Raw genomic sequence first — 12,150 nt, 5'->3', positions numbered from 1 at the left:
ACATAAAAATAACTCCAAAGAGGCTGTGTCAGCTCAGCTTTGTAGCTTCACAGGTATTTGTTTGCTGTGCCCTGCACACTGGGCTTCACCCTGCACTCCTGGGTACAAACCCAGCCATTCCAAGCGAGGGATTTCAGTTCATCCCCTCATTTGCCCATTCATTTGACTCTTTGGGCTCACAGATTTCACAGCCAGTGCAGAACTGAGATAATTTCAATACAAATGATACCAGAAAATGTTGTTTGCTCTCCAGAGAATCACACCTGAGATCTGTGTGGTGGCACTTCTTCACCCAGGTATAACAAGCTCTGCTGTAAACAGCAACTGCAGGTTTAAAAACCCAAATATCCAAAGTTCCTTTCTAAAATTGGTTGGAAAACTATAAAGTAAAAAAAAACCCCGACTATCCTTTAGCTGTAGGTGTTAAATCCTATGATACAATCAAGGCAGCTGGCTATTCCCAGATTTCAGAAATGGTGTTGCAACACTGGGTTTGAATTGAAGAAGGTGAGCCCATAATGCAAACAGTTATTTCAGCCTGATGCTCTCAATAACGATTCACAGGAATATTCTCCTGATGGGACAAAGAGCCTGGAATCACATGCTGCATCACTGCTGGCCCTGTCTGGAAAAGCAGCTGCCATAATTCTGTTGGTGTTGCTGATGTAACCCAACAGCTCTTAAAAAAAAATTGTAGCTCCCAGAAATTCTTCGTGTTACACCACAAAATTACACTGAGTTTCAAGAACAGAATATTAATTCCGTATCTTCTAAGCCTTCAAAAAAGAAAAATCAACCTTTAAAAAACAGCCTATGGACAGCACAGCAGGCCAGGCTGGGGAGGGTTTGGAGTAACTTGGTGTAGTGGAAGGTGTCCCTGCCCACGGCAGGGAGTTGGAATGAGATGGTCTTTAAAGTCCATTCCAACCCAAGTCATTCTGGGACTCTGTGACTATTCCTGCTCCTTAAGGACCATCAGATGAACATGCCTCTCTTGTAGATAACAAGCTGGTCACCAAAAGGGAAGTCAAGGAGTAATGAAACTTTAACTTGCCCTCTGAATTTCCTGTGCTCATTCAGTTGTACCATGATTTTAATGTCTGGTATTTCTTACCTTTTAATTCATTTTAAAATGGTTATAGGAGTACTTATTTCAAGAAAGTACTGTGATGTTGAAAGGGCAAAAGCTTTTTGTCTTGAGAACCCATTTACCTCACACTCTAGCAGAGTCCCATGTGTAGGAACTCTCCTAGAACAGACACCTCAAATCAATAATTATTTCATTAATATAGCTTGTTCACGTCTCTCAGATATTTCATCCTCAGAGTTCACTTCTGTGAACAGTGTAAAATTCCAGTGTAAAATCCTCCAAGCTCTTTCAGTAGCACAAACCCTGCAGTGAATTCAGTGGCCTCTCCCAGTAAATGCCTCAAAAGAGCATCCCTAAACACAGCTTTCTTGGCAACAGGAGACACCAGGAGCCAGGTTTGAGCTGCGCCAAGCACAGATGTTGGTGGAGGTGCTTTGTTTGGGCTTAGGCACTAAAAGCCATCCTCAATCTTCCAGGAATAAAAGGTCACTCCTGAGAGAATTTCATCCTTCAGCATGCTGTCAATGAACCAGGGAACACAAACCCTTTCTGTTCTGCCCACGTTCTATGCAAAAGCACTCCAGGAAGGTTTGCCAGCTCACCAGCATCACCCAGCCTAAATTCAGTCCTGCAGGAACAGCCTGTGGGCTCAGCCACCTCTGGGATCCATGGAAGATGTTAGTTTTACTACCCACAAACCTCATATTTGACAGTGAAATCACATGGAGAGTTTTCAGATAGGAAAACAATAGGAGTAAAACATGTTTCAAATGCTCCATTTATTCCCCTGCATTTAGTCTGGCGTTGCAGCTGGAACCCAGAGTCACACAACTGTGTAGTCATGAAGATTCCAGCCTTCAGGAACTACCATGAAGCACTCCCCCAACTTCCAGCAGAGATTTGCTTCTCCTAAATCACTGCTTATTCCTCTGCCTCTTTTTCTAACAGTTTTTTCACTGAAATGCATCAACATTTAGAGATCACACCATCAAACCTCCTGCCAAGATGAACTGCTCCAAATCAAGGACAATCTTTGACAAGTCATTTCCAAATCCTAGTAGCTATTAAAAACCCCACTGCCTGAGTCAGTATTTGAGCAGCTACCTAGACTCCATTATCCAGAAAATACCAGGTTTCCAACAGAGCACATTTTAAATAGTAAGCCTTTGGTTACTGTTGCCTTAAAATAAAGCTCCTAAAACATGTTTTACAAGCATTTTTCTGCTCTCCAGTGACACCTGGAAGTGCTTGGGACTGACAGAATATGCAAACTACACATCAGATGCAGAAATACTTATTTTCAAGCAATTTTAAGAAGCTTATTTTTTAGCTTTACAAATTGTATAAAAATACTACCCAGAGAACAAAAACTAATAATAGTCAGTTCTGTGAAGAGGAGAAAACAATCCTTGCCCTGAATCTTACATATCTTGTGGAGTGGGAATCTGTGGTTAAATTCCAACTAATTGATTAAAATAAAATCCATGCCAGTCCTGATTTTATTTTCATTCCATGATTAAATACACATCATGCTTTCATTAGCAAAAATTACACATGGGAATAAAACAGATGCCTGAAACACATCCTGCCAGAGTCCTTGACAATTAAAATTTCCTTGTATTAACTCTACCTGATGCCAAAAATGTCATAGGCTTTTTACTGAGGCTGTTATCAGCAGTGTACTTTGAATCCTTTGTACTACTATGCTAAAAAAATCCCCTGTTTGGATTCCCAGTTACATTTCTTAGCATTCCAGCTGGCTGCTGGGCAGAGGCAGAATACAGGACTACAACAGTGACCCAAATGGTAACAAGCCCTTGGTTTTGGCACTCAGGTTAGAACCCAAGTCTGACCAAATATGCAAGGAATTATTCTGGGACTACATTTCTTCAGCTCTCCTGATAAACCATTCTCCCAGTTGAATGTATTTCATTTTGCAAAAAGATGTAGCAGTAGGATTCCTACCTTGAGGACATCAATGGATGGATCACAGAAGGAGGACTCACCACTGCTCAAATAATGCCTTGATTCCTATCCTGGGAAAGGACTGGAAGTATTTACTGACCCTTAAAGATCTCCTGGGCCCTGGGAATGAGGAGAAGCATGGAAAGTACAAGAAGCAATTCCCCGATAAGGAAACATGACCTTGCCTGTGAAACAAAACCTGATTGCCTAAGAGGGCCTCCTTGATGTTTGAAAGAACAAGTTTATTGTCACCTGCAAATGTGTTTGTCAAGGCATGAAGAAATCTCATTTTCCTGCCTTTCAAGCAACAGCAATATTCTGAGGTTACAAAACAGAAGAAATGAAGGCAACAAAATTGAGCAAAAGGATTGCACACAAAAGTTTACTCTATATATATATATTTAAAAAAAAAGGAACAAGGAATGGATAGTTATGCTTTGAATTCTTTTGGATTTATGCACCTAAAATCCATCCTGAGAAATTCCCTGGAAAACTTCTGGTCATTGTGAGTCTAAAGACATTAATATATAGCAGGTTAATAATGAAGGAGGCATATGTCACATCACACCTTTATGTATTCATGAGATCAGGGAAAGGAACTGACCAGGCATGAACCCACTCAGGCAAGGGACTTAAAAACACTCCTTCTGTGGGAAAAGACCTGAGCTACTTCAGAGGAGACACAATTATGCTAAGTCTGAGAACCTCTGAAAGCCTGAATTTAAAGTACCAACTGGTCCTTTTTTTTGAAAGTGCAGTGGGTTTTATACTCATTTCCCTCCGTAACAGCTACCTTCATGTTCACCTAAGAAAAAAAATTAAAGATCCAGCACTTACATTGCAAAAGCTTGTTCCCTGTTCCACTGCACAACAGAGAAATGAGATTTTTGCTTTGTAGAATACCTTTACCTCTATTGGTCACTGCTTACCAGCACAAAAATTAAATATCAGATAATCTTTATGTTTCAAACACAAATATCATTCAGTTATCTTGGTCTCTGTATTTAGCACATCTGATTTCCTTCTCTCTTACAAACTTGCAGCTTCCCTAAAACAAGTGAGGTTGTAGCAAGGACAAAATTTATGGGCGAATTATGCAAAGCTGAAATGTTTCTAGGGCAATGTTTTATAGTCCCTTTGAGCTCCATACATAGTATTTTACTGTGCACTCAAAAAGCATTTATTTACACACGTGTCTGAGGTTTTCTGTCAGGTTTAAAGTTCAGACTTTTCTCATCTAATCTAATTTGTCCAAAATGGATGGCCTCACTTTCTTCCTCTGGAAAACCAATGCTGTTACACTGTTTCCAATTCTTCCTCCAAAACAAAACTTGGGTGTTGGCAGCTCCTCCAGAATTTCAAATCCTGCCAGACAGAAATTGAAATGCTTTTATTAGAAGGAAGTAGTTTTATTCGCCTCTTGGATAACCCTTTGCAAACCATTCTTTATTCATCTGGAAAACTTGCAAGTCAGTTAATCTGTGAGTTTATAGGACTGTATTGTTACACTGCACCATGGCTTTATACAGCTGAAACTCTTCCATGGATAATAAAAATCTTAGCTGGCTGACTTGCACAAATTAATGGCAGAAGAAGATGAGGACTTGCCAGTAATTTTGGTTCCCCAGAAGGGATGGTTGTTTCAGATCCACACTGAGTTTCAAGCCTCAGGCTTGAGATTCAGGAGCTGACTGGCATGTAAAAAAAACTCCTAGATGGATCAAAAGGGCAGCTGGGGAGGTGATATAAAAGGGCACAGATTTGTCAGTTCCCCTAACCATTGGTAACAATGTTACCCCAATTTTGGTGCAATCAAAGGGTGAACTGGGTCTAGTAATCAAAGACCCAAAAAGTATCAGCCGGCCAGGCACACTTTCCCAGGGTAATTAGACCAAAATTCCCAACCTCCAAAGCCTCAGCAAACCTGTCCTCTCCTGGCACTGGCAAACACAGGAGCTGTAATTCCCAAGGAAAACAGAGGGAAGACAGGCTGGAGCATTTATAATCACTTTACCTCCTCTAATCCTGATCTGGGAAAGTCAATATGCTAACACACACATTAAAATTCACTTATCCCTTCCTTCAGCAACCCCAAGTTGGCAGAGGGCTCTGTTCAGCTGCTTACCTTCTCTGAACTCGTTCAGCAGCTCCTCCTTGGTCCAGTTGCAAGAGGTGATGAGGAAAAAGCCCTCTGGTTTCAACACCCTGCACAGGGATCCCACGTACAGCTTCCGCTTCCCCACCGCGTCACTGGGGTCGAGGCTTATGGCATCAAAAGTCCCCTTGTCAATGCAAATGTCAAAGCCTGACAGCTCAGCTGAGGGTGCCAGGAAGTCTTCTACCTAAACCAGAAGTCTGCAGCTGTGAGAACAATCTTCTACTCGGCAGCTTCTGAATCTTTAATGCATAGCAAGACTTTAGGATACAAAGCTTCAAACCTGACAATGGGCGTGCTCAGGGAAGGGTAACTCACGGTGCCACGGCAGCTCCTTTCTTCTCTAGACACTGTGTGATGATCTATTTGCTGTAACCTAAAGCTCAAACTAACACACTTGAAGCTCATTCTTTAAATCATTATTTGTACTTTGATGCCTGCCATGTGCCAGGCACTGCACAAATGCAGATGAACAGACAGAGCCTGCCACACAGAGACTTTACAGCTGATACACAGGAGCAGAGGCATCACACAGCTACAGAGCAGGAGGGTAGAACAGCCACAGCAGAGCTCAGAATGACAGGCAGCCACAGAATCACAGCGTGGCTGAGGCTGGAAGGGACCTTTGGAGGTCATCTGCTCCTACCCCTGCTCCAGCAAGGCCTCTCAAACTTCCTGCTGTTCAGCTGCTGGTAGGGATTCTATCACTTAAGGATTTCTTCCTCTACCTCAGGTCTGAAATTCAGAATGTAGCAGCTAAAATACACAACTTGCCAACTGGTGAACCACTACTCTGCTCCCTACTCCAAGCAGGGAAATCATGTTAGCCCTAATGACTGTTACAAACAAAAAAACAAAGACCAAAAATCTTCCTGTAAATAGATTTATTTGGCTAGAGTTCTCTCACAAATGAATGTCAAAAGACATCATTCATTTAGTACACTGAGTACATCTGAATATCAACTAGCTCGTTTAATCTTGAGCTCAATTGCTTTCTATTTCCTCAATTACCTTTCTCTCAAGACTTACCTTTAATTTAATGTTAGACATCCCTTCTTTCTCTCTTACTTTTTCTGAAAGCTGTATTGCAGAAGGTGAGTAATCAATACCTGTGAGATTCAGGTAACCAGACTTTGCCTAGACAGAAGCAGAGAATCTTAATCAGTGTGCTAGCAACTGTTTTTCTCCAGCCAGTACATTCCCTAGCTATAATCCATCTCATCTCTCCTCCTCTTAGTAACAGGAAAAAAACACAACCCACCTTTTACTCATTTTTCTATCTGTTACCATTACAAGAGGTAAATAGCTGAAAGAGCTGAAATAATTCTGCCTAAACACCCCAGCAAAAGAACTGGTGACTGAAAGCTGGTTTATGTCAAGTGGAAAACTGAGCACAACTGTGAAAAGTAACACCCTGGAGGGGAACAGGCTCTCTTATCTGCACCAAAAGTAACTTAGAAACCAGGAATTTTCAGTGATGAGGGCATGTGACACAATGCCAGATGCTTCAAAATAAGGAAAAAAACCTCCCTGACATGTAACACTGAAGATTGAGCAATTATTTGGTTTATTACCCAAATTTTAAGAGCCAAAAGATGTAATACATTGCACTAGAAATCCACTGCAAAATCATACATTTTCCTAATTATTCATGCTAATGTCTATTTGAATACAATTATTTGCATGCTGCCAGGTGTCTGTATCAGCAATTTTCCAGCAGGTTATGCACCACACATAATAGCACACAGAGACTTTGTTAATCTAAGTTTGTTGCAGATAAGGATAACTCAGCTTAGGGAACTCTGAGAGATCCCAACAACCCTTTGGCAAAGCAGGTGGGCTCCTGGCATCAGCTGGAGCTGGGCATGTGGGAGAGGAGCAGGGACACACGTCCTCGAGGTAGGAGCTGAAAGGATCAGCTCAGGGTATCCCATGTACCAGTGGGTCTGGAAAGATCCAAACCTGATGGAAGAGCTCTGATTCTCTGGCCAGCTGCAGGCTGTCACAGCAGAGACAGGGAGGAGGCTCGGGTTTGGAAAAACACATGGATTGAAGCGGTGTTAAGCAACCAGCTGCATGCCTGCTTGTTCCAAAGGCTGACACCTCAACAGCCAGGAAAACTATGAGGAGTTTCCACAACTGTCCTTCCTCCTTACAGCAGCCCCTCAGGCCTGAGCTCGGTGCTAACCAGCTGTTCTGAACCGAGGGCTAATTGCAGCTGAACACAAAGACACTGTTGTTTGCATGGGATGGAGAACATTTATTGCTCAGGCTCCTGCCCACGTTCCTCCCCGGAGCAAAGCAGGCTTCCTCAGATGCCTGTGCTGAAGGTTTGGGGGTGGAGGAGTAGTTCCCACAACAGCTCCTCTGTTTGCAAAGGAAAGGCCTGAGTCACTTCAGGGAGTTCCCATTCACTCCTCTAGTCTTGGGGGCAGAGAAGGAAGGTTTAGAGATAAACAACATCAAATGCTGCAGAACCTGTAGTGCCTGACTGTGACAGGAAGGGATCCTTCCCTTGTGCCAAACGTGACCACACTGCACCCTGCAGCTGGACTGCTGCCCTGGAGCTGGCATTTACAGCACCCTGCTGCTTCTTCTTGAAGAGGCAGATTGAAGAGCTGAAGGGAGTTTGGAACATTATCAGCTCTGCCCTGTGTTTGGGGCTGACACCCCCACTTGGGTGAACACCGTCCACTCAAGTAGTTCCCTTGCAGAGAGGTGCTGCTAAAGCCCTCTCTGACTGAGCTTTTTCCAGTGTTGCCATTTCTATCCCATGATGGAGTCCAACTTCAGTGGCAGGACAGTCCTACAGTAGCTGCCAAAAGAATTCCAACTTGATTTCCAAGCCTTGCACTAACACACAAAAAATTCCATTTACATCAACTAAGCAAGCGAGATCCTGAATTATTTAGCAAAAAAAACCCAATGTAATGTTTGAAGCAACTTTTCAAGAGGGAACTGGACTGAGAATTTCCTATGAAAGCAACCACAGTACTGTGAGGTGCTTAATGTAAGGGAGGAGGGTGCTCTCACAGCAGTTTTTAATGGTTTTTAAAAGCTATCAGGCTGTCATTTTCCCATTACAATGTGAAAAATCAGTTTCCCATTTGTAAGTGGAGTCAGTATAAAATTGAAGTCTTACAAGTGAGAATTTTCAGTTGGGTATTTCAACCATGATAGAGCTACCATTACACTCAACAATCACCATTATTAGGCTAATTTCTCTTAGTGAGATGAGACATTTCTGCTTTTGATGACATAAATCCTCCTGTGCTGTGGTGAAGCAGCCAGTCCCCACAAAGGCTTTAAAGTCTTTTAAAATCAAAGTCCTTGTTAAAGAAAATTCCAGTGCAAACCTGACTTTGACTTCCAGTCCTTCCAATTCCTACGGGAACTAATGGAGCCAATGGGGAATGCAGAACAGATGCTGGGACTGTATGACAGCCCCTTTCTTTACCAGCTCCCCTGCAGTATTACACCAAAAAAACCCAATCAAAAATAGGAAAAAAATACTAGAACTCCTAAACATCTTCTGCACAACAATATCATAACATACCTGATCAGATTTCCCACCCTGACAGAAACAGACACTTCTTTAAAAGAAGTGTTAACAACTTTTGAAGTCGTATACACAAAACCTTTGGTTTTACCTGCTTTTTACATCAATTAAGAGTGTTATTATGACAACTGAGTGCAGAGATAGGGTCTGGTTTTGCACATGAGGGTACTTTGTGAATTAGTCAAGTTAATTTCCTTATCTGGGAGAGTTTACATGACAATGGGAAGAAATGCAGTTTTAAATGTGGGGAAGCAGGAAGGTAAAGTTAAAACAAGGGATTCTCAGGCTGATTGATTTAGAGAAATAACTTCAAATTTTGAAGCCTGAAGTATTGACACTTTTTGTACTTCACACAGATAACAGGCCCTCATGATTACCACTGCCACCTGTGAGAACTGTATTTAAACTGCTCTGATTCTGTAGAAAAAATACACAAACTTTGCAAAATACCAACCAATTCAACCAGTAAAACACCGTTCCCAGTCCCAATGTCAAGCACAGAGCTGTCAAGGGGGACCTTGTGCTTTTCCAACCACCTGATTATGCGCACCATGCTTTCTTCTCCAAACCTGGAAAAAACAAGGGCTCAGGTAATTAAATCAGAAAAAATGTACAAAAGGCACAGCAAGTTTATTTCATCACTCACCCTCTCCAGCTTTTGCAAAGCCCCTCCTACTGTTACTGAGGTAACAACTGCCATAGCTCATATTCCATGTTTGCTTTGTTCAGATTAAAATTAATCACACAGCCTTAAAATTCACTGAAACACCAACTCTGGGAGGTGAAAACATCCATATATTAAAAAAGGGAGCAGCAAGGGCAACTTGCTGTGTTGTTAAACCTGAGCTCAGGGATAAAAAGCAGATTTGTCAGTAACATACACCTCAATTATCAGCTCAATTTCTGTGTAGTGACACATGTCCAGGTGCAGCTGAGCAATCTGCACTGTGAAATTGGGCAAGAGAGGAACTGCTGGTTTCAATGGTAAAACTCCCCATCGTTTTGTCAGCAACCCACTGAATTGCTGGCTGTGGTTTTGCAATGTCTTTCATGGTAAAGAAACAGCAGAAACACCCTGCAGGAATTATTTTATTTACCAGATTTCCCCGGTATCTCCAATGTCTTGAAAAGTTTGCAGTTCTCTTTCGTACGCAGCATCCCAGCTGGAGTCGCAGGGGAAGAAAGGAGAGGATATCTTAATTAATACTGGGAAATATTTAGATTAAAGAGGGATGGGAAGAAAAATTGAAAGATAGTTTAAGGCTATATATTTGGAAGAAATTGACTGTGTGGGTGGTGAGGCACTGGTTCTCAGCACAGGGAGAACATGAACATGTGGAATAGAGTCCAGGGAAGGCCTGGAGATGTTCCAAAGGCTGGAGCTGGGCTGGCAGAGGTGGGGGTGTTCACCTGGAGAAGGCTCCAGGGAGACCTCAGAGCCCCTTCCAGGGCCTAAAAGGGCTCCAGGAGAGCTGGAGGGGGACTTGGGACAAGGGCATGGAATAACAGGACAAGGGGGAATGGCTTCCCGCTGCCAGAGGGCAGGGCTGGACGGGATATTGGGAAGGAATTGCTCCCTGGGATGGTGGGCAGGCCCTGGCACAGGGTGCCCAGAGCAGCTGGGGCTGCCCCTGGATCCCTGGCAGTGCCCAAGGCCGGGTTGCACAGGACTTGGAGCAGCCTGGGACAGTGGAAGGTGCCCCTGCCCACGGCAGGGGGTGGGACTGGATGGGATTTAAGGTCCCTTCCAACCCAAACCATCCCATGATTCTACGAAAGGGCGAGAAGGCTGCATCCTGTGTAGCAGCGCCACTTTACAGAATCACAGACTCTCTAAATAGATAAACAATACATAAACCAGAGACTGGTTTGTGCTGGGAGGGACCTTTAAGACCACTCATTTTCACTCCCCATGCCGTGGGCAGGGCCACCTTCCCCACAGCGGGTGGCTCCGCGCCCCGTCCCGCCCGTCCCCGCCCCGGGGGCACCGCCGGTGCCCGGCCCGTGCCCGGCACTCACTGCTCTCTGGTGCCCAGCACCGAGGGGCTGAAGGGCTCGTCCCCGGCCACCGCCATGCCCGGCACGCCCCGGAACCAGCGAGCGCTGCGGGCGGAGCGGCCGCGGCCGCTCCCGAGCGGGAGGACCCGGGCTCGGTGATCCGGCTGTGAGGGGGGCACGGCCCTCAGCGAAACTCGGGGTGTTTTCTAATCCCTGCGGTTCTGATCGCTGCGGCCAGCTAAAATCCCGTCCTGGGAGTGTCCAAGGCCGGGTTGGATGAGGCGTGGAGCAACCCGGTCTGTGCCAGGTGCTCCTGCCCATGGCAGGGGTTGTAAGTAAATGGTCTTTAAGGTTCCTTCCTACTCAAACCGTTCCGTAATTCCATGAAAGTCAGTGCGATATTTAAAACAGCTGTTTATTCTTTTCACTATTTATTCGTTGCAAATGTCGCAGACGTTATTGCTGTTAAAAGGTTTATTGCAAGGTGTTTTAATAAAAAAAAAAATAAGAGTGGTAAACAGCACTGCTGCACAGTTGCCTCCTGTACAGCTCGGAGTGTGTGTGTGTGTGTGTGTCATAGAACCCCGGAATTTCTCCCCAATATCCCGTCCAGCCCTGCCCTCTGGCAGTGGGAAGGCTTTCCCCCTTGTCCTGTCACTCCATCCCTTGTCCCCAGTCCCCCTCCAGCTCTCCTGGAGCCCTTTTAGGCACTGGAAGGGGCTCTGAGGTCTCCCTGGGAGCCTTCTCCAGGTGAACACCCCCAGCTCTGCCAGCCTGTCCCAGAGCAGAGGGGCTCCATCTCCCTCATCATCTTCGTGGCTTCCGCTGGACAAGCTCCAGCACATCAATGTTCCTCACGACAAGACAGACATGGAGGAGCTGGAGTGTGTCCAGGGCAGGGAATGGAACTGGGAAGGGTCTGGAGCCTCAGGAGCGGCTGAGGGAGCTGGGAAAGGGGCTCAGGCTGGAGCAAAGGAGGCTCAGGGGGGACCTTGTGGCTCTGCACAAGTCCCTGACAGGAGGGGGCAGCCGGGGGGGTCGGGCTCTGCTCCCAGGGAACAGGGACAGGAGGAGAGGGAACGGCCTCAGGCTGGGCCAGGGGAGGTTTAGGTTGGACATCAGAAGAAATTTCTTCAGAGAAAAGGTTGTTAAATGTTGGAAGGGGCTGCCCAGGGAGGTGGTGGAGTCCTCACGCCTGGAGGTGTCCAAAGAACCACTGGACGTGTCACTCAGTGCTTTGGGCTGGGTGACAAGCTGGGGATCGGTCACAGGTTGGGCTCGATGGGCTCGGAGGTCTGTTCCAAACTCAATGGTCCAAAGTCTCGCTCGCAGTTTCCCATCCTTCCCATATGGGTACCCCACTTCCCCCCGGGACTACACTCC

At 45.1% G+C, this 12,150-nt stretch overlaps 1 protein-coding gene across 1 annotated transcript; it reads right to left on the bottom strand.

Annotated features, from left to right (window-relative positions):
- Window positions 1–2,571: 2,571 nt before the first annotated feature.
- On the bottom strand, window positions 2,572–10,896 carry EEF1AKMT2 (EEF1A lysine methyltransferase 2). Its single transcript, XM_039554265.1, has 6 exons — window positions 10,789–10,896; window positions 9,867–9,932; window positions 9,224–9,338; window positions 6,240–6,347; window positions 5,181–5,397; window positions 2,572–4,420 (listed from the first exon to the last, which is right to left on the bottom strand). Exons 1-6 carry the CDS (start codon window positions 10,842–10,844, stop codon window positions 4,293–4,295), a joined length of 690 nt encoding a protein of 229 aa, XP_039410199.1. The 5' UTR covers window positions 10,845–10,896; the 3' UTR covers window positions 2,572–4,292.
- Window positions 10,897–12,150: the final 1,254 nt, after the last annotated feature.

This window comes from Corvus cornix, chromosome 6, assembly GCF_000738735.6.
Source record: "Corvus cornix cornix isolate S_Up_H32 chromosome 6, ASM73873v5, whole genome shotgun sequence".
In the NCBI taxonomy this organism is placed as follows: domain Eukaryota; kingdom Metazoa; phylum Chordata; class Aves; order Passeriformes; family Corvidae; genus Corvus; species Corvus cornix.
This window is presented reverse-complemented; position numbering and strand designations above follow the sequence as displayed.

Excerpts from the sequence above, each read along its gene's own strand:
- EEF1AKMT2 (XM_039554265.1), bottom strand. The coding sequence starts at position 10,844 with ATGGCGGTGGCCGGGGACGAGCCCTTCAGCCCCTCGGTGCTGGGCACC. Across the intron at positions 9,339-9,866 it reads GGAGATACCGGGGAAATCTG|GTTTGGAGAAGAAAGCATGG; the intron begins GTAAATAAAATA and ends TGTTTTTTCCAG. Across the intron at positions 4,421-5,180 it reads GCTGAACGAGTTCAGAGAAG|GATTTGAAATTCTGGAGGAG; the intron begins GTAAGCAGCTGA and ends TCTGTCTGGCAG.